The sequence below is a fragment of the Neoarius graeffei genome, chromosome 17 (genome assembly GCF_027579695.1).
Source record: "Neoarius graeffei isolate fNeoGra1 chromosome 17, fNeoGra1.pri, whole genome shotgun sequence".
NCBI lineage: Eukaryota > Metazoa > Chordata > Actinopteri > Siluriformes > Ariidae > Neoarius > Neoarius graeffei.
Genome location: NC_083585.1, coordinates 29,699,011 through 29,727,005, shown reverse-complemented (window position 1 = coordinate 29,727,005; position 27,995 = coordinate 29,699,011). Strand labels below are relative to the sequence as shown.

At 39.8% G+C, this 27,995-nt stretch overlaps 1 protein-coding gene across 3 annotated transcripts in view; it reads left to right on the top strand.

Moving 5' to 3' along the window:
• pafah1b1a (platelet-activating factor acetylhydrolase 1b, regulatory subunit 1a) overlaps nt 1-27,995 on the top strand; it is a 51,436-nt gene that overhangs the window by 12,819 nt on the left and 10,622 nt on the right. For all 3 annotated transcript variants that reach the window (XM_060943973.1, XM_060943971.1, XM_060943972.1), the window contains 5 exons: nt 25-257; nt 13,885-13,969; nt 19,836-19,910; nt 22,583-22,789; nt 26,741-26,909. In XM_060943973.1, coding sequence (XP_060799956.1) covers nt 226-257; nt 13,885-13,969; nt 19,836-19,910; nt 22,583-22,789; nt 26,741-26,909 — 568 coding nt within the window. In that variant the 5' untranslated portion in view covers nt 25-225. The remainder of the gene's footprint in view (nt 1-24; nt 258-13,884; nt 13,970-19,835; nt 19,911-22,582; nt 22,790-26,740; nt 26,910-27,995) is intronic.

Here is a 27,995-nt window from a genome sequence, read left to right as displayed (position 1 = left end):
CTGTGTTTTGCTTTCCTTGTGCAGATGCAGTGACAGTCTGACTGGTGGATGTTCGCAGACTGTCTTTGCACAGTGTTCACTGGAGCCGGTCTGTCAAGGGAAGAACAGTGTGGGCAGCATACATCCCTGTGAGTCGGGCTCTGTATTTGATCAGTAATCTCCTGCCAAGGAGACAGCGTCTGCTGCACACCTTTCACCTGAACCCCCTCCCTCCCCACTGCCAACATGGTGCTGTCACAGAGACAACGGGATGAACTGTGAGTCCAGGAGCCTCCAAGCTCTACCTTCTTATGCACATATTCACACTTGTAAAGGGTAAGCTAAGGAATGTGGGTTTGCAGAAAAGGTTAACCGGAACTGTCCACTCAGCACAGAGCATAGATCAGCCCATATTAGTGTAGTGATGGAAATGTATTACACAATTATAATTGCTAGAGGTCTTGCCTGCTAAGTCTTGCCTATTTATTCTCTCCATTATACTTTTCACCGTGACCCTGTGACAGATTTATTAGAGAACCCCGGCAGTTAAAAAGATCATTGCGTACTGTGGTCAGTCTGGTCAAGAGAAATAAATAAGTGACTGTAGCAAGACTGTCATCGCCATTAAAGGTGCAGTCACCGATTTTTAATCCAATACAGTTTGTCAAATTCATTGAATATCTCCTCATGGTCCACTAACTGTCTGTTCTGTGCATGTGCTGGAAAAAATGCTCACACACTGCTCTGGCTCTTTAAATGGGAAACAAAGAACGTGGCTCGGACCGAGCCGCACATCATTATTCCAGCCGGTCGCCAGCGGGGCGGGGCCTCGGCTGGGAGAGGGACTAGACCGTTTGCACATGTCACATGACCCTCTTTGATTTAGCTGTGTCTGCAATCTTTATGGAATAACACGTGCGTAGCAACAAGTACCTTAATCAGGGATGAGAGTTTTCCGCTTTTCGGCGGATTTCCGCTTTTTCTGAGTAAAAATCGACCTTTTTATATTATGCCAAATCCGTTGAGAGAATTTTTTTTTTTTTCATTTGTTGAGGGGGGGTTGGGGGCATGTTCCTTCGTGATACTCAAGCGTAATTGATTCCTACGACGATATTACATGCTTACATTTTCGCCATCTTTAGTCTCGCTAAGTCTTGTGGTAGAATACGTGTTATCTACAATGTAATTGGCCAAAACATCGATGGCGAGAGCATGATAGCCAATCATAAGTTATTACAAAAGTACCTACATCCGTTCTATTTTATCAAAACTTGCACATGTTCGTCACTGCTCTTCAAAAATGTTTCTCTTTCATCTATCGTTTTATCTATCATGTATATGAGTCAGTAAATCTGAATTAATGCAGAAAGTTTTGAAAAGTTAAATATTTCAAAAGACTTTTTGAAGAAATCATATGCAGCTAATGAGGACATAGGGTGACTGATCTTTTCTCCCTAAGAAATTTTATTTAATATATGAACATTTTGATAATTAATAGAACTTAAGTTTAATGTGAATTTAGTTTGTCGTTTTTGTTGATCGTGAATTATAACCATACCCTTGAATGTAGAATGTGATTTTATTTTGAATTCAAACAATACTCCTATTGATTTGAAACATATTTTCATGTAAATATATAAAAAAGACAAGTTTTTTTTTTTTTTTTTTTTTTTTTTTTAAATCCACTACAGCTCAGATTGCAGGAAAAGTGGTTTGTAAGGCCTCATTTTTCAAAATTTTCCTGGTGGGGTATCCCTCCAGGATACTTTTTTTTTTTTTTGGGTGTGTGTTTTTTTTGTGTAACATTTGCCCACATCAGGAACCTACTAGATCCTTACAGTAAACGTGCGCTAAACTTTTGTATGCTTTCATCTGCTTCCCAGTGATGAAGCTAGTAGTTAACACCAGGTATTTCACACTTGTCCACATCCGTACATCGTCTTTGTGCTCTACAACATTGCTCAGGGTGGATCCGTACAGCATTCTTTTATCTTTTCCCTGCATCTGACCTTGTCACTATTACTCAATTCATGATATATCTATATTTGTGAAAAATTACAGTTCGCCAGTGTACTCTCTTCGATCGCCATGGATGCTATACTACAAAGACGGTGGACACAACAAAATTGGAGAGCATTGTGGGAGATTTGTAACGCAAGTGCACACGGTCTATATCGTAAGCAGTGAAGAAGTGTGTGGGGGGGAATAACCTGTAGCCAGCCAGCTCTCCCATCCATCCTACTTTCCAATGGCTGACTACTCAGGGGTAGTTTATTTAGAAGAAGCCAAGCCAAGAAGCCTTTGTCACGTGTATACTCAAGCACAGACTTAAGCACAGAATGAAATTTAACCCATCTGAAGCAGTGAGCAATGAGTGCACACACATACCCAGAACAGTGGGCAGCTATGCTGCAGAGCCTGGGGAGCAGTTGTGGATTAGGTGCCCTTGCTCAAGGGCACTTCAGCCCAACCTCAGGCCTTGGCTGCCCCCATGTTAACCTAACCGCACGTCTTTTGAACTGTTGGGGAAACCGGAGCACCCGGAGGAAACCCATGCAGACACGGGGAGAACCTGTAAACTCCACACAAAGGCCCCCATTGGCCACTGGGCTCAAACCCAGAACCTTCTTGCTGTGAGGCGGCGGCGCATCCCTCTGCGGTAAGACTCGTAGCCGTTGCTTGTGTGCTTACTTCAATACGGGATGGTGAAAGACTTCTGTGCTAGTTTCTGCTTGCTGCTATTCGCAATGAAACTGTGTATGGATCTCCTTTTTACATTGACTATGTACTACTTTTTTTTTTTAAACATTTTACTATTGCCCTGTTTTAGTAATTTTTGTACTGATTTGCATTTACACGCATGCATTTTGTGTAGTTCTGTGTTTTATGTAGTAGCACCATGGTCCTGGAGGAACATTGTTTCCTTTGACTGTGTACTGTACCAGCTGTATATGGTTGAAATGACAGGAAAGCCATTTGACTTGGTCATGGTGTTTGTTCGTACAAAGTTTGTGAAGGGTTTTATAGCCATATAGACCTCGAAGCACATGTTTGCTAGCAGAGTTGGGGTTATTTGCATTCATGCATAATTTGAAATGCTATGCTGGATAATGTTACTTTCCTTGTTGGCTTTAAACCTATAGTCCTCTCTTCAGTCACTGTAGTTTTGTAAAAACAATGTAAACAGCTAACTCTTTCTAGTTTTTACTTCCTTGTGATTTGGATGGTGTTTGTGTGCTTGTATGTTGTTCGACTGATGTTTTATATTATAAAGTTACAATATTTATGTTGAAATGCGTGTCCATGAATTTGGGGTGGAGCTTCCGAAGGCGCACTGGATGGATGGATGGATTTTGTTAATTTATTGAGTTCAAATATCAGTAACCTTTATCCAGAATCAGTGACTTCCCCCTTTATGCCAAACATGATGTAATTAAGCGTGTGTTTCATTGGAAGGACAGGATCAGTCCAGGGTATTATCTAGAAATTGAGAGAAGGGTGTTGGTGGGGGCACCTGCTGGGGGGTCTGGGGGCATGCTCCCCTGGGAAAATTTGAAATATTGAGGCAAATTTGGGGCCCTCTGGTACTGGACTCTAGTTTCACAGCTTATTTATCTGCTTTTGTTCATGAAAGATTTTGATTGCCCTTGACAGAACGAGGAGGACCATGTTGATTCACCTCTTGTACAGCCATGTATGGGATGACAAAAGGCAATGACTAGCTGAAAGCCGCCTTCAATAGTCCTGTTCTTCCTTTTGTCTTGTTTTGTAAGGTTATTTAGGCTTTTCAGTCAGTCACCTTCTGAAGAAACAGCACTATAGACCATGCAGAAACATTTCTCTGACCCTTTAGTAATGTATTGTGTAGCCACTGTTTGTGTGGCTGAAGATGGTTTGGTCCAGTTATTTGAATTGGTGGATTTTCAAAGTGGGGTGCAAAAGTGAATTATTTCAAGTAAGTAGGTGTTTTTTTTTTTTTTTTTTTTTTTTTTTTTAAATATCTCTAAATTTTTTATTTCAAACTTTCTCTGACTGTACTACTGTATCTGTGATCCCCAAGCAGAAGTGTTTCTCATGTGCTACGATTGTATAACTTCTTGCATTCACATCTTGAAGGTATAATCAAATCATTCAAGAGTGTGGTCTGGAATTGGTCAATGCATGCTGCAAGGAACCTTTTTTTGTTTGTTTGTTTTTGTTTGTTTGTTTGTTTGTGTTAAAATTAAGAGAAAAGTGGAGCAAATTTGCAGCACAAGTGAAAGCACGTATAGATCAGCAGATGAATTTACATTTGTTACTTGTGAGGTATGTAAATACCTTCTCACCTTGCAGTGCTTTATTTCCTCTAACAAATTTCTTAAATAACTAACACATTTGTAATTTATTTGTTCTTGAAAAGAGCCTGATCTTGTTCATGTGATTGCACCCTGACAGTGTGTTTTTATATGTGGAGGTTGGGATACAGAGTCGCCTTGGTGTGTGTATTTTTACTCAGACTATTTTGTTGTTGGGGTTTTCTTAAATAAAAAAAATCTGTTCCCTCTTTTAGTCAATTATGACTATATTCCTTTTAAAAGGGGGATTTTTTTAATATTGCTTTGCAGGGGGTTTCTTTTTTGTATAAATCACCGTAGTGCTTTATGTGCAGTAGCCGGTTGCAGTGTGTGTGGCTGCAGTGTGTTGGATGTAGGTTGCAGGTGTGTGCCTGCTTAGACTCCAGAGACTGGCAGCATTGCACATGTGCTTGTGTGAGAGGCTGTGGGTTCCAGCTCTTGACGGGTTGTGGATGAAACCTTGCCAGCCTGTCAGCAGGGTGCCCACCATCAGTATGGATTTAATCTGCACACTGTCAGATGAATGAGCTTTAGGCCCTTCTGTTACTTTGGGGGGGGGGGCTTCACCACTTGAGCTGCACTACTGCCTCATGTTTGCTGAAATCAGGCCTGGGGTATTTTAAACATGCCCTCTATTATATCAAAAATAATGAATTGGTAGCATAACTCAAAATTTGCTAATTGATTTTCTTCAATCTGGTATTGTTTTTTGGGGAGGGGCAGGAATCCATGTTATGAATGTGAAATGAGAAGGCAGTGCGCTTTCTCCATCTCTCTGGTTGTCTTACTAATACCCCTTTTCCACCAAATCAGTTCCAGGGCTGGTTCGGGGCCAGTGCTGGTTCACAACTTGTTCAACTCGTGAGCCAGCTGAGAACCAGTTTGCTTTTCCATAGCTCGCGGTGCTAAGAGGAGACACATCAGTTACGTCGCTGTATACATCAGTTACGTCGCTATATACGTCAGTTACGTTGATACGTTTGCATAAACCTTGGCGCGAATATCGAAGCAAAAACAACACGGAAGCAGCAGCAACAACAATAATAATAATAATAATAATGGATGACTTCGCGTTTGTACGGCTGCTGCTTCTCGTTGCTTAAAAATGGCGATCTTTCGCGGTTTTGTTATTGTTGTTGGTCTTAACAACTCCGCCCCCCCGCTGTGACGTAAGCGGTTCTTTCCTCTGGCCCAGCAAAGAGTTGGCGCTAGCTTGGAACCGATTTTTCTGGCCCCAGAGCCAGTTCTTTGTCAGTGGAAACAGAAAACCCGGTTCCAAACTAAGCACTGGCCCTGAACCAGCCCTGGAACTGCTTTGGTGGAAAAGGGGCAAGAGTGGATCCACCATGAAACATCAACCCCTGGAATACCATTTCCAACTGAGCGTTATCAACAGCCCTAGACAGAACAAAAACAGAATAGTCCTTTCTTACAACTCGTGTCGACATTCTTTAGACATTTGTGAGCAAATTACAAAGTTCCTATAAATTTAATTATTGTTTTTAATTATTGTTTTTGTTTATTGCACATACAAGAACAAAATTGGCTTAACAAAATATACAAGATATGCAGGGGAGGCCTGAAACCTGATGTTTTTTCGAGGGTCTCCCCTTGTAATTTTTATTTCAACAATATTAGGGTCAACTTGTATAAAGCATAAAAAAAAAAAAAAAATTATTATAAAAATTATATACACATGAACACAGTCACACCATCCAGACCTGACTGAGAGAATTTTAACGTGTAATCCAAAGCTTGATTTTTAGATGAGGGTGTAAACCCATGTGCTGCTGGTTAGGTATGAAGGTGTTTGTGCGTGTGCCCACCACTGGCTCATATCGTTATTCAAATGACTGTAAACAAAGCAAAGCCTTTTGGTCCCCGTTTTGTGAGACCGCGCTGCTTAAGAGGTGTGGCCTCTGCGGCGCTCCACAAATCTCATTACCGTGTGTGTGCGCGAGAGAGAGGGAGAGAGACAGCTGGTTAAGCAGTCACATGCTGTGCATGCACACGTCCAGCTTTGAGTGTCCTCCATCAGTTCTCATTCAAGAACCAGCAGCCCTTTGCTGCCTGTACGAAACAATATTGAGCATTTGGAATTAACCTATATTCATATTTCCACAGAGAATCACATCAGAGTTTGTTGTATCTTTTATACCTTTTCACTCCAATTTGCTTTCTTCTGTTCTATGTATTGGAGATGAATGCAGTGTGCTGTAGATTCAGCAGCTTCTTGTTATGAACAGGTTAATGGATTAAATATGAAAATATTTGATTGATTCCCCCCCGAGTTTTGCTCTGAAGCAGTGTGAATAGGCCTGATTGGTTAGTTATAGTGCTCTTCAGTTGTTTTGCTTTGTTGAGCTGATCAGTTGACATCACCAGAATTCAACATTTACTTTATCATATCCCTGTCCCACACCATATCCATGTCCTTTTGGTGTTAGATGTGACTTGTATGTCAATAGACAAAATGATTTAATTTTTTGTAATCTCTCTATCTAGGCTACAGTGTATGTGTGTGTGGGTTTTGTTTTTTTTTTGGCCTGGCACTGTGGTTTGGTTATCTGTAAACCTCAGTGACGTGTGTGTGTGTGTGTGTATTAATGCAGTGTAATAACTTATGGTGAGCTAGTTGGCTAGTTAAGTGCATTTAATTCAAAATGTTGCTTCTCACCTTTTAAAGCTCTTCATAACCTGGCTGCCCTCTACCTCGGTGAACTCCTGACCTCCTACTTTCCTTCTCGTTCTCTCCGATCCTCTTCCTGCAACTCGCTTACTGTCCCACATACCAGACTATCCACCTTGGGCGGCAGGTCCTTCAGTGCCATTACCCCTAAGCTCTGGACTTCTCTTCCTCAATCTCTCTGTGACTGCTGTTCTTTCTCAACCTTCAAATCTGGTTGAAAGATTTTTTTCTTTCTTTCTTTTCCATGAATACTTCCTCCTCCTCTGTTTAGTTTAGCAATTTTTTCCCCCTCCTCTGTAAAGTGACTGGGTTTGTGAAAAGCACTATATAAATGTATTATTATTGTTAAGTAATCAACAAAAGGTATATGAATTCCTGGGGAAATGACCCCTTTAAGCATGATCCTTATTGTCTCCTGATTAGTTTTTAATGTAAACAAGATGTGTTGATGCAGAAAGTCACCAAGTTGTTGGAGAATGTTTCAGCTAGAAGTTGTTTTTCTCCCCTTGTTAAAAGAAAAAAAAATTTCAGTTTGGCTAGCATCTTTGATTTCTCTTTGTGTGTACCCCTGAGTTGACTGCATGTTGTACTAGCAGAGCAGTGTATCACAACTTTGTGCTAGATTTTAATTGCTTAATTACACCGCTGCCTTTTATTTAAAATGCACTCAGTTTTGCCTGCTCCTAAATGTTATGGCTTTTTTTTTCCTTTCCTTTCTTTCCTCCTCTTATTTGCACTTGCTGTGTCAGGAGTAAAGTGTTTACCAATATCACCATATCTGTCCTCTTACACCACTATTGCACTATATTAAGCTGAAACGCTGAGCCGCTTTCACGTTGAGAATGTAACTGACGAAGAAAATTTTATGAGGTGTGGCTTTTTTTGGGGGGGGGGATATCATAACCGAACCATATTGCAAAATGACATCTTTTTATGTAGAGAAAATGGCTGAAATTCCCTGACTTGGGAAGAGGACAAAGGTGCCAGTTTATCCAGCAGAGCAGTAGCTTCAGTGCATCTGAAACAAACACACACAAAGAAAAAATTGTTAAAAAGCGGTGATTCTTCTGCAGTTTCTCTGAGCACTTGTTTGTGTGTGTGTGTGTGTGTCCTTCATAAAGGCATTCAAGCATAATGGCTGTGATGTAAGGCGCTTCATGTCGGGAGTGTTGATTCAGGTCAAAGCTGCAGGGAAGAACACAATCTCTCTTCCTGTTTACGCACACTGCAGTCTTCTGATGCCACACGCTAGTCCATGACAGCCGCAGCCTAACGTCAAAGCAGTATTCACTTTCCTGAGGCAGTCTCATAAAGAGGTGTCCACAGAGGCTGAGAACGAGCCAGTCCATACAGAGCAGTATACTGAAGATGCTGTGTGCTTCCTGTCTAGCTTTGATGTGAATGTGGAAGTGAATGCAGAGGACAGGAAGTGATGAGTGCTAGACGCACTGTATGATATGAGGTAATGCCTCGTTACGCACTTGCACTTTCACAAGCTGCTGCTGCAGTCATCCTGCCTGGAATTTTTTGCTCACTGAGACCAGCTTCTGAACTGTAGAGTGAATCATGTGCTTTGATTGTGCAGCTTGGATATTCTCATCGTTTCTGCTTTTTTTTTTGTCTGCTTTGATGCAGATGCTTTTATCATTCACTGCTTTTAAGGTGTTCCTCGTAGTTTCTGAAAGGTTTTCGTGCGCCACACTGCCATCAAGATATGAGGATGTGGCAGTGTCTGCAAGCTGTTCGGGTTTTTTCGGTTAAGGTGTTTTCGTGGATAGTGTTTCAGAATGATTCACACCCTTTTTCCCTCTGCAAAACACATGCTGTATGTCTCCGAGTGAAATATTGCGCCTTTGTTTCAGCCTTTTATGTAAAATTGTTGAGCATAATTAAAACTTTATACAGCTTTCTGAAAAAATAAAGGTGTTTTCTTTTTTGTTCTTAGTTCTCGGGTTATTATTGCTAAATTGCTGGTGTTCCTTCCCCTCCGTATACAACAGATCTTCCCCAGTCTTTTCTCCCTCCTCTGTGGTTTCCACGGTTACTGGCCAGTGCGTTCACCACTCGGCTTTTCTTTTGCCTTCCACTTTTTCTGTTTAACTTCATCCCAAATCAGATAACGCAGAAGCTTATTTTTAGTGCATTTATTTTAAAAATTCTGCTAAGCTGTTAGTCAAGTAGTCTGTTTTAATTAAATCTCCGTTTCTATAAATTCATGCTTCTGTTTGTTCATGGAAGTGTTTTTGCTTTTCAACTCAATTTGTCTCACAATATTCAAATTCAGCTACTTTTTTTTTTTTAAATAAACACCAATTTCTCACAATTTGTCACCCAAATCACCACCCACTAGCTTGGTCTGCTCAAATCAGGAGGGTGAAGGCTAGCACATGCTTCTTCTCAGACATGTAAAGCCACTTTTAGTAGGTACTAATCACATTATACCGGGAACACCCCCACAAGACGTGGCATTTTGGAGATGCTCTGGCCCAGGCATCTAGCCATCACAAATTGGCCCTTGTCAAAGTCGCTCACATCCTTACGCTTGTCCATTTTTCCTCCTTCCAACACATCAACTTCAAGAACAGCCTGTTCACTTGCTGCCTAATATATCCCACCCTTTTGACAGGCGCTGAATATAACAAGATAATGTGATTCGTATCACCTCTCTGTGGCTTTGATGTTATGGCTGGTTGATGTAATGTCCAATTGCTGTCATCCAGATCTGATTACCTTATGTCAAGATTGATGGAGGCAGCATATGTTGTGGGGAAGAGCTCATTCACAAGATAGGAGGTGACGGTTGTTGTGGTTTTTTTTTTTTTTTTTTTTTTTAAATCTATATATGGGAGTTATATGGTTTTAGGCCAGTGTTGTTGATCACTGTGAAATTCGTAAAGCCATTTGCAGCAAAAAGTGGCAATATGACCTGTATTTCAGCAGAAACGCTCGGTGAAATATAAGAGAAAGGCGTGAACCTACCAAATGGAAAACGCGTTGCTGTGCACCTTGTAAAAACTCAGCTGCAAGGTGGATGATGATTTGGATAGTTATGGTCTTTTATCTCTCTGCCCTTTAAGTCAGGTCACCCTGTATTATTCTGTATTCGATCAGCCTGGGATAGAGATGTTTAGTCATTCTGGTTGTTTTAGTTTGGTAAATCTGAGCAAGGGATGTGGTTAATAGACTTAATTCAGTACTGTTGGTGGTGGTATTATAGCTTAAGAGGCTTCATTTAAATTCCGTATCTATGTATTGGCTCTTTCAGTATAGGCCTCTGCATTGGCTCCTGAAAAAACTCGTATCTTCCTGCAACTTGGTACTGAACCAGTCAGAATGAAGGATGAAACAGCAAAACGAAGTTTTTGTCCAGATTTGTGGTGAAGTACGCACGCACGTTGACCTACAGCTGTGACTATTGTATTCTTGTTGACGGTCACATGAGAGAGAGAACCTCAGGGTGACCTTGACTTTACCTCATGGTCTTGCTATAATAAGCTGCTGTTTACACTGAACAGCTCTGCCTAGGAATCAATACATGATGCCACACAGCCCTGAGCTCTGACACCTTATTCTGGTGCCTTATCTAGAGCTGTACCTGTCGCATGAGTATTGTAGGTCTGTCCGTCCGTCCAACACAATACCAGGAAGGGGTCTGACAGCATATATGTTTTTCCTGCTTTGTGTTCTCTGAGATTACTCTTATTTAGATTACACAGACTTGCCTAGAGCAGATATTTGGGAGATTTTTCACTCCCTGTTCCTGGATAACAGAACAAATGTGTTGTATTCATGTATGTTATGTAGGCTTGGGCTGTATGGTGAAAATATCCTGTACCGCGGTACGACAAAATACCTTTGATTATATTTTTATCCAACTTACTCGAAACTAGGGCTGTGCTCGTTTGCCATCAGTTGCTCACGATATCGTACCATATATAATGAGTTAAACGATGTCTTTAATGTATTGTAAGCAGAGGGCGCGAATACGTTTGGCGCCAAAATTATTCAATGAATGAGTCTCGAGACGAGGCCATGGAGACATGGGGGACATAATTAGCGGCTTGCGGCGTCTGTAGTAGAGCGCATTGAAACTTAATCTACTGATAACAACATACCGATTGAGCCACTTCCAGTTGATATTATCCAAGCAAACTTCAGATTTGGGTCACCGAATGTCTAAAGATGTTCTCTACTTCGTCATTTGTTGTGTTTCAATAACAAAAGTCGGACAATAAAGGCACAAATGACAGAGATATTGGATACTAATTAGACAACAAACAGTCATTACGGCATGCTGCTGCCTTAAGACACTGATTCTGATTGGCTGGCTTATAATACACCAGCCAATCAGAATGAGGGTTTCAAAAAGTAGTTTGGATGAAAAAAAAAAAAAGGCTCATTTCTAGTGCGCATGCCCTGAGTAACTGGAAGCGCCATTTATAAATAAAAACGTTTTTGGTTGGAACAGGTTGCAAGCATGAATTTCCGTCGATTTCTGGCATGAAACATGCTTTAAATCAAGTGAAAATTGATAACCTGCTACAGAACCGGGAGATATGCATGAAATGTGTCATATATGGGATTTTCGATTTTCAAGTGAGTAAACGATATCGTATCGTACCCCCGAAAATCGTGCATGATCGAGTATCGCGAGCTGTGAGCACAGCCCTACTCGAAGCGACTGTAATGTCATTTTATTATAGTACAACCGTCCCTGGTACAGTGCGCGCATGCCACTAGGTGGCAGTTTGCGGGTCAACAGCAAAGATTCTAGAATCTTTGGTCAACAGGCAGCAGCGACAGTTGGCCCAGTCAGTGCGTGAGGATGGCGACTGCAAATGATGGTGATGCGGAATTAGTCAAAAAGGCCAATGCCTCAGCCGTTGTCTGGGAGCATTTTGGTTTTCTGCCGAATGATAAAGGTGAGCCGAGCGGAGCATGCACAGGCGGAACTGTCAGTATATGCGCAAGAGGACACAATCCATGCTGAAGAAAACTCGCTTGAATGGTGGAAACTGAATGAAACCCATTTGCCAATGATGTCAAAAGCTGCCCGCAAATACCTCTGCATATGCGCGACCAGCGCTGTGTCTGAGCGTGTATTCGGTACAGCAGGAAATGCGGTCACACCACAGCGTTGCCAACTGAAGCCAGATAAAGTAAATATGCTGGTGTTCTTGGCAAAGAATGTTTGATAGAAATTAAGAATTGCTTGTGGCCTACCACTACCAGAAATGTAAATTTAAGTTAGCGGATTATTTTCATTTAGGCTATTGGGAGCATGGGGCCCTGTGTATGGTTTCTGTTCATGTTTGTTGTTTCTGCCTTGGATTGGCTATTGCACTGACTTGCATTATGTTTTGAGTTCTCTCTAATCACTCAGCTAAGGATGCTAACCCGTTTGCTTTGCATAAAGAGGCTTTTAGTGCATTCCTAATTTTCTTCTAAATGGGCACAGCTTACTAGCAGCCCAAAATAGCTTTATTTCATTACCTGTATAGCCTATTTGCCTGTTTGAGTGGGGAAAAAAGCTACCTGTTATTGCTTGAATTAGGCAAATTATTTTCTTTTGATTTACAAAAGATGTGATTTGAACTCACACATGCAATGTTTTTTACTGGCTTTGTTGGTGTTTGCACTTCTTATTTTTATTAATGTGTGTTTTTTATTTCCAACATTTAATATAGGCCTACTTGATTGCTTGGCACTGAGTTCAAAAACATGTCATCCTGGCAGTTTAAATAAATGTCTTTAAACATTTCAGCTGTTTGTTTTATAATGTCAAATACAGAATATCTAAAACAGAATAGATAACAAAAAATAGAATAACAAATAAACATAAATTACTATAGAATGTGAAGAAGATATGAAATAAAGCCTACAATAGTGTATATATATTAAAACACACACACACACACAAAAAAAAAACGTGCATACTGGGGTATTTAGTCAGGAATATACCGGGGTATGAAAAATGGATACCGCTTAAGCCTAATGTTATGTATGGACAAAATTACATACAAGAAAAAGTATATATTTGATTATACTGTGAAGTAAATTTTTTTCATGGTCTATTCTATGACACATTTGATGCATTAAAAACATGTCTGTATGACTAGGAGGAAGATGGATAACTGCTTGCTTGGTGAAGTAGTACAGTATAAGCAGCTAAAATAATTATCAGGAAAAAATGAGTAAATAACATACAAAAGCAAGAATAAAATTATTTTCTTAGTTACAAGATGTAATTTCTACATTTCAAACTTGAGGGTTAGGTTCGTGTGTTTTTCATCAGTGTTGCAAAATGACGGATATTTAGCACTGGATTAAAAAAAAAAAAAGCCAAAGTGTGCTACTGTGTCCAATGAAATTAAATGCTGAGTTTAGCGCCGAATTTTCCGTTTTTGGATTTGATCAGTGGGGTATCTTGCTATGTATAACCTTTTAATCAGCAACGTGTTTGCCATCAAAGTCAGATTCCTTAGAATATTCTCAGAGGCCTTTTACACAGATGTTCAGTCTGCACTGACTGACTTATTTGAATTCCCTGTCTGTAGGTGGTTCATTCTGATGTTTTTATCATTCCACAACCAACTGTCTTTCATTATATACACCAAACTCTGTTATTCACTCATAGTAAATATTACGGCGTGTCAAATAGATGTCATGCAGGGTTTTTTTTTCCTCCCATTTTTAACCACAGAAAAAAAATGTATATATTATAGCTTTGAATGTTCCCTTCAGACATTATTGTTCTTTATCAAGGGGGATAAAAACCAAAACCCCTTACTGAAGATTTTTTTTAAATGCCACACAGTCTCAAATGGAATCGGCCTGTCAGTCACAAAGAACTAATTATTCTTCTCTTTTTTTTTTTTTCAGAAATAGAGCAATAGCTGATTACCTTCGTTCCAACGGCTATGAAGAGGCATATTCAGTTTTCAAGAAGGAGGCGGAATTAGATATGGTGAGTGGGGGGGGGGATACCCTTTCAATCCCTCATTCTTAGACCCAAGGACCAAACAATGTTGCTTAATTTCACATAAACCTTGCTTAATTAACTCCGAATGAGAGAGTGCTGAATGTAGAGATACTGTATTTCTAGAGGCTGGAATAAGTGAAACATTGGTCCATAAGAGATGGTAACGAGTGATTTGAGACACAGACCATGGTGCTTCTCAAATAACACTTGTTAATCCTTGAGAATTGCCGGTAAAAGCACTTTTTGGCAGGGCTTTGAACCGGAATTTTTTTCCTATTGGTTCGTTCCGAACAGAAACGGAATTTTAACGTTTCCGGTTTTGGGTTCCACCATTAAATAGACGTTCCTGAACCGGTTAGAAGAAAAAATTTTCGTTCCCGGAACGGTTAATTACGTTCCCTGTCAGCTGTTTAACAAATGGCTATAAAATTATGTCTCTGTCTCATCCAGCTTAAGCCAAATGTAGGCTAATTCTATTACAACCTTCATTAAATAAGACAAGAAATAATTCAAAACAATTATTTCAAATGTTGGCGATTTGGATTCTCAGTATGTCTTCCCATCTACACAAACAGAAAAAGTGCCAAAAATGAAAGATAATTCGTTTAGTGTGTTACCAAAGGCTAGTCAGGCCCTATAGAGGGCTACCGCATGACGTCACCGCGCCGCGAGATTTTGTTAGGCGCCATATTGGAAGACCAAGTACACATCTATGCAAGTACATACATACATAAAACAAACTACACCTGAAATGTAGCCAGGGCCGGTTCTGCCCTAATCTGGACCCGGGTGCAACATCGCGCAACCCCCCACCCCCACCCCCCAAAAAAAACACCAGTCTAAATCAGGACAACCATCACATAACTATAACTATAAACATTTTATATCAACTATTTTAACTAAATGGGCTATAATAAATAAGCCTGCAGGCAGCCACGGCGGGCTGCCTCAGAAAAGTAACCATTTGTCCTACCTTAAAACTCGTTTTGCATTTTCTGCCTCCTTTTTTGTATTTTCGACCCTCCGTTTATTTTCTTTCCTTTTCTGAAAACCCGATTTGTGTCCAGACATTTTGTTCTGCTACCAACGAACTAACTCGTCAGGTCTCGTCTCTCGAGCCCGCGATGATTCCCGTGGGAAGGGCAACAACTGATACATTTTTACAAACAGCCAATAGGGAGGTTGCATCGTTCAGGCTCTTCTTTGCTCAGACACTCAGTAATGGAGACATGATAGTAGTCCACCTTCCCGCTCTCTCCATTCAATCAGCGAACGTCACACAGGAAGTGAACCCCAGCGGGTCATAGAAACTTGCGCAGGAGAAGAACGACTATTTGTAGGCTACAGAAATTTTGAGGAACGAAATAAAAACCGGTATTAACCGGTTACCATTATTTTTAATAAGCGTTTCTGTTCCGGAACATAAAAAATAATAAAGTTTCTGGTTTTGTTTCTGTTCCATGTGAAATAGAAAAAGTTCCCGGTTTTCGTTTTCGTTCCTTGAACCGGTTCAAAGCCCTGCTTTTTGGCAAATTGATAAGCATTAGAGGTAGTAATTGTTTGTTTTTGTGTGGGTGGTACTTTTTTTTTTTCAAACCTTTTATCTCCTTTATAGAGGAACCGCAATGAATAATTGATGTCGCTTGTTGACAGAGAAGCACCTGATCACATGAGCTTGTACCTGCTGGTAGCACAGGACTAAGAGCTCTCTTTAATTAGCTAGTGTTCTGCTGAGCTGTTCCTATCGCGGTGTCAGAAATCCATTATGTAAACTCTTGATAACCACTGAGCGTTAGGTATTGGCTTATTTTGCCTGTAGGTGGTACAAAACATTCTGAAGTAGTACTTTAACCCTAGTGTACAGCACGTTTCTGGAACATGCCCTTCCTCATGGACTTTCATTTGGACACCTTTTATGTCACATTTTGTTCTAAAAACATTTTGGACTTGGCGCATCATGTTTGCACCAGTAATGAGTCAGCAGATCATTGGCCAACTTGTCCGTTAAGAGCTGTGGGGTTCCATCGTTGCATCACAGGTCTGACTAGCATGTTTATTTTCTCTGGATGTGTGAATTCAAGATGATTTGTGTATAGTAAGCAGAAGGATTTGGTTAGTTTATTTATGCCATGTCAATTAAACTCGATTTTATTTGTATAGCATTTTAACAATGTGCATTTTCACAAAGCAAAATACAATATAAACAACAAAGTTATTCTATAATATTGAAGCACACTGAAGCTTCAAATATTTGCTGTTGATTCCTACTGAAGCTCTGTAGCGGAAAAAAAAAAAAAAGGTCTTCAGGACAGCCGTAGAAAGTAGGCGTTACATGAAAGCTTTGCGTCTCACTTTACTTTGACTTCAAGGGTACCGGTACAACATTTGAAACATTTATTAATAGTACAAGCCCTAATTATAGTAATGCGCACATATGATGGCGAATGGCAGATTCTACTGTAACTGGATCAATTAGTCACTTGCCCACAAAATAAGAAATTTTTCTTGTCCTTTTTTCAGTGAGGTAATATTTTCAAGATTGAAAATATGGTATTTGGTCTTCTAAAACAGCACGTGTCATTTAAAAATACACTGAGTATATCAATAAAAGATTTTTAAAGAATAAAGTTCTATTTCTTTGACATATCTGACAGACATAACTCCCATTTTAAAAATCACTTTCATTATCCCTGTTGCTATCGTCAGTGAATTTCTGTCAGATGACCTGACGATAGACTGAGCCATTATGGATCTTTGGTAGTTATCGTGTGGAAGCAGGCTTTATAATTTTTGGGTGTCAACAGATAGAGTTGAAATAGATTAACAGCGAAAAAACTATTTTGTTCACGAGAGAAGCCCACAGTTATTTTTTAAAAATGCTATCGTCAGTCAAATGCACCTGACGATAGCAAAATTCAAGCCCTCACCACGCACATGTTAACTGACGCAAAGAGGAAATTCTACTGCGCATGATTTTTGTGACAGCAGACATTTACTTCCGGGCAAGACTTGGCGTTCTGACAGCTAGATTTCATCAAATAAATCAAGGTAAGATTTTCAGTCAGCTATCCTGACAATAGAAATTTTTGACGATAGAAACATTGAGAATATATTTGTGCATTCATATTTAAAGTTTTCCTCCAGAAAACTATCGTAAGTTGAGATAAATCAGAGCCACTTGTGACCCTTTCAGCCGACAGGCCATTTCAATGTGTTATTTCCCCGCGAAAGTGACACAGTCGTGTCTATCGTCACTGTTCTGACAATTATTGTTGATATTTCAATTTTGAAAATAAATTTTATCTTTTTTATTTCAATATTTTATTTGGTTCTAGTGATGAGGTATTTAATATCATTACTAAATTTGTCAGATTAATAATGTAAGAAACAGTTTTGTTGCTATTGTCATCTAGAGTGTCTGTCAGAATATGATGGTAGACGTTAGTTTGTCTGTCAGATTTTGATGATAGAAACCGATGTTTCTATTGTCATTTAGCATGTCTGTCATGTCAGGCTTTTATTAATTAGTTACCAGGACTACTGTCCTAAAATTTACTGTGAATGTCCAAGACCCCAAATGCTACTAGAAAAACTTAATACACTAAGTAACTTTAAAAACGCACATTGATAAAACTTGCTGAATTCGTGCTGAGTTTATCTCAAGAAGAAAATAAATATATCACAATGGAAAAATAACTTTGTTCCGCCCGAATAAGTTCCAAATCTGTGCTCAAATCAGAATTTAAGGGAGTTGTACTCAATAACGTACAATATGACTCGGGTCAATGACATGGACAGGCTTTAATTTTCAAACAAATTTTGCATACACTGTACACACACAATCTTGCCTATAAATACCCGGGGGAAATGATGGGAAAATTGTCATTATTGAAGATGCCACGCCTAAGCCAAAATCAACGTGAACAGGCCATCGGGATGTTGCGTGCCGGAAGTACACAGACAGAGGTCGCCCGGCACTTCGGTGTTCATCATTCGACCATTTCCCGTTTGAGTCAGCGTTACAGACAGACAGGGAGCACCAGGGATCGTCCACGCCCTGGTCAGCCTCGAGTCACGATGCCAGTTCAGGATCAGCACATCAGGCTAGCTCACCTCCGTGACAGATTCCTGACACCCTCAGTCACTGCTGCTGAGACCCCTGGACGACACAGACCCAGAATCTCCAGCATGACGGTCCGAACATGGACCAACTGTCACTTTGAATTTTTTTATTGTGAATTAATTCTTGAGTTTGACAATAAATGTCCTTTATCGATGTTTCAAGATGTGTGTGCATTACAAACAATATCATAAATTTCAAATATATGCATGGATCTAAAGTGATATCGTGTTGAATTCCATTGTGCGTTTTTAAAGTTACTTAGTATAGAATGATCAAAATAATCAGTTCAGCAATTTAAGGAGATGGGACTTAACTGGCCTCCGTTATGGTAGAATCTGCCTAATCAGGTGGCTTCCCAAGATTAAGTCCAAAATCGCGTCAAGTTTTATTACACATGGGCAAGCAATATGGTGTCCAGGATGTGCCGTAAATTCATTGACGGGCAGGTACCAGGTTAAGCGTAGCCGATGTAAACGTTACTTGTTCACCTGGATTTAGTCAGCTGAAAGAGGCTAGGGTTAGAACCCTAACCCTAGATGACGCTTTGCGCACTATTGGCATTATCTTAACCAGCTTCATGAGAGAGTCACCTGGAATGCTTTTCAATTAACTACCGTCTTTTTCGAAAGTTAGTGGAATTTCTTGCCTTCTTAATGTGTTTTGAGATCAAATAGTAAACAATACACAGTAAATAGCCCGATTCCATAACTGTAGTAATCCATATTATGTCAAGAACCGCTCAACTAAGTAAAGAGAAACGACATCCATCATTACTTTAAGACATGAAGTGTGTTGATTAATTAAGACGTGTGCTTGCTTTATTCACCAGAAATGAAAACCTTGTTCTCTCTCACAAAAAGGCAAACATGGATAGTAATGTTTTACTGTATCAGTGGTTGGAATCGAACCATAATACACATTACGCCTCACAAAGCGAGACATTAATATGCACTCTTCACAAACAGAGCCTCCTTGTAGCTGCCAGCTCAGATTACAGCCATTGATGTGCAAGGACACACAGACATGTATTGAGGGGCAAATACAATAATTCATGTTTCTTTTCATACTGCAAGTCAGTACTTTGCACAGTTTATTCTGTATTTAAAACATTATATTCAGTGGGAGATTGTTGCAGTTGCTGAAATTTTTATTTTTAATGGAGGTTGATATTCAATCACAGAAAAACCAAGCTAAATGTAATCTAGTAAAAGTACATCTGTCTTTACGTATTTCCTTGAAGGATTACAGTGTAATCCCTAATAAAATTAGTCTTGCATTAAATAAATAAAAGCCGCCGCTGCTTGGCATGTTTTACACAAAACACGAGACTGAGGTTGCCCTACCCTTTTTAAAACCAAAGTAATGACCTAGAGATGTGCTTTCAATTCTCATTAGAATCCTCCTCCTTACATCTTGGCTTAATAATTTGCATGTTGATGATACTTTTACTCTCCCAGCTTGATAAAATCAAGTCAAATCAGACTTGGTACCGGGGTCATGAATTCATCTTCACAGTGCACACTATAACTGTAATCCCAGTGAGCTGTCTTGGTCTGTAGGAGATTAACTTGTGTGAAGGGATTTTGAGGAATTGACAGTTGCCTGAGGGGTGATGGGTGCATAGTAACGATTAGGGTGTAGAGCCTGTTTCTCTCATATAATTGCAGTAATGATCTGCGAAATACAGTACTCTGAATCTCACGTTTTCTACTTCTTTTTGTCATTTAGAATGAAGAATTGGATAAGAAGTATGCTGGCCTTTTGGAAAAGAAATGGACTTCAGTCATCAGATTACAGAAGAAGGTATGTACATATTCTGTATAAAGCAAAGGAGCAAATTCTATTACAGCCCAAGTTACAGAAAAGTTGGGATGCTGTGTAAAACGGCAACAAAAACAAAATCATGGAAACCCTATATTTCATTGGAAATGGTACAAAGACAACATATATCAACTGTTGAAGCGGTGGTGTTTTTTGGGGAAAAAAAAAAGCCCATTTTGAATTTGATGTCAGCAACATGTTTCAAAAAAGTTGGGCATGTTTACCACCGTGTTGCTTCACCTCTACTTTTAACAACACACTGTAAATATTTGGGAACTGAGACGACCTTTGAAAATGAAATGTTGTCCCATTCTTGCCTGATATACAGTTTCAGTTGCTCAACACCCAGACCACCCAGACTTTTACTACGGAGCCATGCAGTTGTAATATGTGTAGAACTCCTGTTTTGTATTGTCTTGTTGAAATAAAGTTCTTCCCTGAAAATGACGTCACCTGGATGGCAGCATGTTGCTCCAAAACATGTATACATCATTCACCATTAATGATGCCTTCTCAGATGTGTAAGCTACCCATGTCATGTGCACTAATACCCCCCCCCCCCCCCCCCCCACCACCACTATCGGAGATGCTGGCTTTTGAGCTGTGCACTGATGAGACACCAGATGGTCTCCTCTCCTCTTAAGCTTGGAGAACATGGTGTCCATGATGTTCTCAAAACATCATGGACATGGTGTTCTCAAAAAGAATTTAAAATTTTGATTCGTCAGACCTCGGGACAATTTTCCACTCTGCGTCAATCCATCATAAATGAGCTCAGGCCCAGAGAAGGCAGTGGTGTTTCTGGATATTGTTTACATTTGGTTTTAATTTGTATTTGTGGACACAGTGACGAACATTTGTGTTCACAGACGATGGTTTTCAGAAATGTTCCTGAGCCTATGTGGTGATTTCCACTACAGAATTGTCTTTTTAATGCAGTGTTGCCTGAGGGCCTGAAAATCACAGGCATCCAATGTTGGTTTTCGGCCTTATCCCTTGTGTACAGAGATTTCCCTGGATTATCTGAATCTTCTAATGATATGTAGTTTGTTTGTTTGTTTGTTTGTTTGTTTGTTTGTTTGTTTGTTTGTTTGTTTGTTTGTTTGTTTGTTTGTTTGTTTGTTTGTTTGTTTGTTTGTTTGTTTGTTTGTTTGTTTGTTTGTTTGTTTGTTTGTTTGTTTGTTTGTTTGTTTGTTTGTTTGTTTGTTTGTTTGTTTGTTTGTTTGTTTGTTTGTTTGTTTGTTTGTTTGTTTGTTTGTTTGTTTGTTTGTTTGTTTGTTTGTGTAGGCATTACACAATGTTTTCCAGTAGGGCTGCTCGATTATGGAAAAAATAATCACGATTATTTCAGTCAATATTGAAATCACGATTATTCAAATGATTTTTTTGAAACAATGCATTTATTCAGCATTTCTCTTTAAAACAAAAAAAAAACCTCTTTGTTATTGATCATTTACGTTCACCTTTCTTTCAAACTGAAAATAAATATAGTCTAGAAAAACTTAAGTTTGCGATGTATAAAACAAAATAAAAATATTCTTTTGACATAAGACAGAGAAAAACAAATGTACATTCTATCCAGTTGTCCACAATCTCGAGAGGGCAGTGCATAACGTTTGTCAAACTCGTTTATCGTTTTCTTAAAACCCCCACCCTCTACTGCATTGATAGGCTGCATGTCTTTGGCTAAATAATATCCGATGGATGCTGTGAGTGCGTTGTGCCTCTCCGAACTCGTGGCATACGGAGTGGCATTGTAGAGAGTGGCTGAAATGGATGGCTGCATTGTCTTGCTGGTTGTGGCGGCATCGGCTTTATCTTTTTGTTTGTTTTTTTTGTTTCATCGAGAATAACTTTATGGCTCAGTTTCAGGTGGTTGAAGAGGTTTGTAGCGTTGCCAAGAGGCGCAGATACTACCTTATTGCAAATCTTACACACGATGCGCTTCTGTTCCACGTCGGATTCTTCGAATCCAAAGTGATCCCATATTACAGACATTTTTCGTCCCTTTTTGTCGACCAACCGATTCTGCCCTCCTTCTGTCATCTTGCGAGCCTACCTCGCGCCAAACAATTCACAATCTCTCCTCCTTTCAGCTACGTGAGTGGAGAGCCATAGACACACACACTGCTTCCGCCGCGTGAGTGTTGTCGGCAAGTCTGCGCATGGGCCCGCGGGAAGGAAATGTATTGCGTGTGTGCGTCCCCAACAAATGGCAAAATAATCGTTTCAACTCGATTATATGAATTTTGAGATCGTTTGACACACAAATCTAAATCGTGATCAAAATTCGATTAATTGCACAGCCCTATTTTCCAGTCTTTTGTTTCCCCTGTCGCAACAACTTTGAAACATGTTGCTGGCACTAAATTCAAAATGAGCACACATTTTTCAAAACGTAATAAGATTTCTCGATTTCAATCTTGGTCATTGTACTAATGTCAGTGAAATGTAGGGTTTCCATGATTTGCAAATCATATTCTTTTTTCTTTTTTTTTTATTTAATTAATGCTTTATACAGCATCCCAACTTTTTTGGAAACAGGGTTGTATGTAAATTCTAGATGATCTTCAACTATCACTTGGGACAAAGGCACAAAGTATAACTTTAAGACCCTTAAGATCACACATTCTGTTATTTTCCTTTTCCTTAAGGTGATGGAGTTAGAATCAAAATTAAATGAAGCAAAAGAGGAGATCACTTTAGGAGGACCTATAGGACAGAAACGAGACCCCAAAGAATGGATCCCCCGCCCCCCTGAGAGATATGCCCTTAGTGGCCACAGGAGTCCTGTCACCAAGGTCATCTTCCACCCGGTTTTCAGTGTCATGGTGTCTGCCTCAGAGGATGCTACAATAAAGGTGAGTTGTATTTTCTGACCATTGTATATAACTGCACGGTTTTGGTTCTCTCACTTCTTTTTGACACAAGCCTTGCAAATGAAAATACAGTTTGCTGTACACGGAAGCAGTGGTGGTTGTTGGAAAATTATTTTTCCATTATCTGTACAGTCAAACTGGGTCATTTACAGCAGGCCTTATTTACGCTCCATTGATTTTGTCAGCTCAATGTCTTCCCATGTATGTGATTTTTGAGAATCGTTTCGTTCAGACTCCTCCTGTGACACTCGAGCATCTTGAATGCCTGTTTTCTCTATCTGAAACACAAGTGAGCCTGGCAGTGTTTCCTTGGCAATGGTGAGATCTGTGGTAAAATATGTGCCCCATTTTCACCAGCTTGGCATCAAGAGTAGAACTCTGTAGCTCAGCTTACAGCTCCAGCACTGACTCTAAAAACACCATTACATAATTGTAGCTGCTTATTATTTTGCTATTTTTAAAAAGTGGAAGGAGCTGTTTTAATGACTGATTATGCAAACTACTAGTTTAAACACGACTGGTGGTGGTCTCTCTTAGAGATTGTGCTTGCCTTTCAGCCAATTAATATTCTGCCCCAGAGCAGCTATAGTCACGCACCCAAACAGACTATGTCCCTTCTGCTTACTTCTGCTTGGCTTATTTCATTTTCACTATTTTACACAGGGCCGAAGGTACTATAACCGGAAAGCCAAGAATGGTCATTTTCGAGACCCTGTACCCTAGAAGTCTGAATTTCTCTTGGAAATCTAAGAGGTCTCTGAGCTGTGCAGCTTGACTTGTCGTTTCTGGAACATTATTGTCTGGTAGGGTGGGTTCGGTAAGGTACCTGGCATGGTAGAAAAGTGACCGTACTAGTTCGGTACCGATCAATATTCATACAAACTGATGGAAATGAATAAACAGTTGTATTGTTTGAACACTGAATTAAATGATTGAAAACATTGTCTTCCTGCTTCTGTCTGTGGGTGACGGCTGTAGAAAGAAGGGTTATTTATTTTTAAAAGTAGGCTAATTTTACAAACAGCTAACTGAGGTTATTGCTATATCCTTGTTATTCTTTCATTCATTAAGGAGTAGACTGCTCAGCAGCTACATCCACACCAATACGTTTTAGTTTTAAAACAAAAATGATCTCTGTCCATACCAACACGCCTGAAAACATGCATCACACGACCATTCGCATACACTGGGCATGCACGTGCCTGTATAAACAGCAGATCTTGTTTTTCTTCTGAGAAAGGGTGAAATGATGAGAGCATGACAAATTGGGGAAGGATACATCGTGACTGAGACCCAGTCAGGAAGCGAATATGGGGGTCTACATCATCGTTTGCAAACGTCTCCGTTTTCTCACATCTACATGAAAACGTTACTCCAGAGTTTTCAGACTATATAGATGAAGGTCTTCCGGATTTACCCGGAAATCCAGATATTTGATAAAACTCTTGAAAATCTCCAGTTTCCCGAATGGAGAGGGTTTTTTTTTTTTGATTTTTTGTGTTCTTAGACGCGGCGTAATACTTTGCATTGTCCTTGCATGGGCGCAGTCCTTAAATAGCCCAAACATAGTTCATTGATTTAAAGACAGGTGTTCTTTGTTAACGGCGCGTGTGCCGGAACTCATTAGGTGCACGAGCTAAGGCTTCAGGTGCACGAGCTAAGGCTTCAGGTGCACGAGCTAAGGCGCGCAGGACTGACACCGTTCTGCGCAAGCGCAACACAATCGCACTAGAAAGCATGTTCAGCTGCCAGTGTAGCTGCAGTCTTTTTAGTTGCGAATTACAAGCATTTCCTCGTGTTAATAATTCGCCGTGTCAGAACAAGCAAAACTTTCCTCCTTTCGACTTGAAGAGAGGTAAGCAATTTATTTTTTATATATATATATAATTTTTTTTTTTTTTTTTTTTCCATCAAAGTTGCATTTTGAGGCTTCGAAGCTAAGTTTTAGTGCCGTTTCTAGAACACATGATCAAGAAAACATGGAACAAACAGCAATAACGGAAGAGCCGGTTTCTAAGCTACCTAAAACTAGCAATGGTAAATTTTTTTTTTTTTTTTTTTTTGTTACATAATGCACTCAGGCTGCCAGTCAGTGTGTGACACACACACCCTGAAAAATCCTAGCTACACCCCGATTTACATGAGAAATTTGGTATTCATTGGTGTGTTTAAATTTACAGACAATACGAACTAATGTAAACAATTGGCTTCGACTCGCATAAATATGAATTGGAAATGTTTAGTTCACTTTAGCTTCTGCAAATGCACAACTCTGATAAACGAGACTCAATGTCCCCAACATTGAAACCTGAAAGCTTTAGAAACTCTAACAGACCTTTACTTTTTAACAGTACTGTTTTGGGATTTTGTTGAGTTTACCTTCAACTGTCTTTTTTTTTTTTTTTTTTCCAAAGTAATGAACTGTGTAGCAGGAAAATCACCGCGTTTTCTAAACGCACTCCTGAAAATGACTCATTAACTAGGGGAATTAAATTTGATATTTTTGACATGTTAATCATTAATGTACATGAAAGAAAAAAGGCTTAAAAGTTATAACTTGTTTTAGTGAAAAGTACTAAAATGCACTAGAATGCAGGGTTTTGCATGTTATGTTAATTTTTTCGGGGGACGTTGCCCCCCCCAACACCCCCCACCCCCCCAAAAAAAATCTTAGTTTGACTTTCAAAAGTTCAGGGTTTTTTTTTTCCTTTGCTCCACTTTCATCTCGAAGACTAAAACAAGGCCAGGAGTGTTTCCAAAAGTCTGTTTTAGGGGCTTGACTCCAGAGAAGTGTGGACACTAGGCATAAACGTAGCAAAGTGATGCATTTTAGACATATTAATGTGTAGCCTCAGAAGACAAACTGCAATCTTGGTGCATAATCAGCTCACCCTGTGTAACGTTAGACAGCTAAACTTGCGTTATAAGTGGGCTAGTCTGTTGGTTAGATTCAAGACAGGAAATACAGTGAATAAGCGAACATTGATAAAGTTTGGGGCCTTTTTTGTTTTGTATAAATTGGGATGGACGTGCATCAAATGTTTTATCAGGTTAGTCATATTGTCCCCCCCCCCCCCCCCCCCCCCCATATGTGACTTGAGGCACTGTTTGCACGCAGGTATTGAAGGGGACTCCTCCATGTTACTTGCCCTAAAAGTAAAATATTGTCATTTCTTGCTTAGAGAGCCTTGTTTCTCGACAAGTTTCAGCAGTCACTCGTATATTCAACACTTGCTGAATCCATAGCACCTTCCAAAATGTAACTAGATAACTGGAAGTGGTGTGGCAGGTCCCTGGTCAGAGGGAGAGCTCTTCCACTGTTAGTATTAGACTTGCGTCATGCCCACGAGCTGCCAGCTTAGTCTTAAAGGGCTGGCGAACTCGTAAAGGTGCATTTCAAAGTGTAGCGCAAAAAGCGGTGAAGTGCATTAACGTTAGCTATTGAAAATTGTGAGACGATGATACCGTACTACTTCAGATGGTAAATTACCAGTAACTGGAACACCCCTATTGTCTGGTTTATGAAATCTGTGCTACAGAAATCTGTGTTGTGCTTCGAGATAAGATGAAGGAAATTTGGTAATGAATGTAAAATAAAAAAAATCTTGGTATCTCATTTCAAAGAGTATCTCATTTCAAATATTTATTTTAATGGTTGTGTGTGGGTTGTTGTTGTTTTTTTTTTTTTTTTGTAAAAAAGACTCGCCATTCTTTGTCACTATTTTCACTTCAAGGCTTTAAGATTGTCTGTCTGCAGTAGATGTGGTCATAGCAGGCTTTGTTTACATGCTTGCTTTCTCTTAGTAATGAATGTGGTTTGGGTAGAGACAAAGGAAGAGAAGTAGATAACCAGGGGCTGGGCATCTGTCATTTCTTGTACAAAGCTAAGCACCAGTATATCAGCGAAATTTTGACTCCCCTCCTTTCCCCCAGGTATGGGATTATGAGACCGGAGACTTTGAACGTACCCTGAAAGGCCATACAGACTCTGTGCAGGACATCTCCTTTGACCAGACTGGAAAGCTGCTGGCTTCCTGCTCAGCAGACATGACTATTAAACTCTGGGACTTCCAAGGCTTTGAGTGCATCAGGACCATGCATGGTGAGCAAAGTTCTCTCGAGCGAAAGTGTGGAGTAGCTGAATCTGAATGTTCTCACATGCAGCTTATGAACATGCTGCTTGTATTGAAAGTGTTGCTCTATAGGGGAAGGTGTTGCATGATTCTCATTAGCACCTTCTTTGGTTGTGTGCAACGAAAGAATTCAGTATAATGAGAGCCACCCCATAGTTCCCCCCCCCCCCCCCCTGTAATATTACAGCTCAGTTTAGCTACAGGGTATTGCTATATATTGAAGTATTGTTAATTCAGGCTTGAAAATCTGTTCTTTTAGTTCTTCAGTCCCAGTCTGAAACATTTATAGTTCCTTTTTCCCTCCCCCCTCCATGAACGTGAAGTGTATTGTCCTTGCTCACGTAGACCTTAAAAACTAACTTTCATATTCCAATTGTTTGATAAATTGCCATCACAAATCTGGTAATACGAGTCTGCAGGCTACACACAGGTGAAGATGACAGAAATGGATAAAAACTGCATTTATTTTATCTAACTGCATGCTGGAATGCACCAGAATTTTGTCACTTCTGGTTGAACAGTGAACGAGTGGCAAAGAGTGAAAATTAAACCAGCTTTTTTTTTTTTTTCCCTTAATTTTAATCCCTGTCAACATTTTGTAAATCCTCAGTAGTAGTAGTAGTAGTAGTAATCCAAATACCATTTGCAACAGCTTTTATGTTCAAATTTGGTGCCATAATTTACACCCTGTCAGTTAAACTGGCACGTTGCCTTCAGACTAGCAGACCATGCTGATTGAGGGAAACATTGTAGGAACCCCCGCCCACTGTCCCCCTCCACTCAGTCTGTCTGTCCCTCTCCTGGCTGGGTACAAAATGACTCTCTCCCTCCCTCTTGGAGATAAGGAGATTTGCACACTAGTTTAATCGCCCTACCTAGGACAAGATAATATTCTGTGGGACTTTCTCCCTATTTTAACCCTCTCTTTCTCAGCTACTTGTATTCAGCATGCATTTAGTAGCTTTAAAGGGCATATTCTGGACCAATTTCAGTTTTTTTTTTTTTTTTTTTTAAATATGAAAGTATGTCCCTTTACACGCTCATCCAGAAGGGTA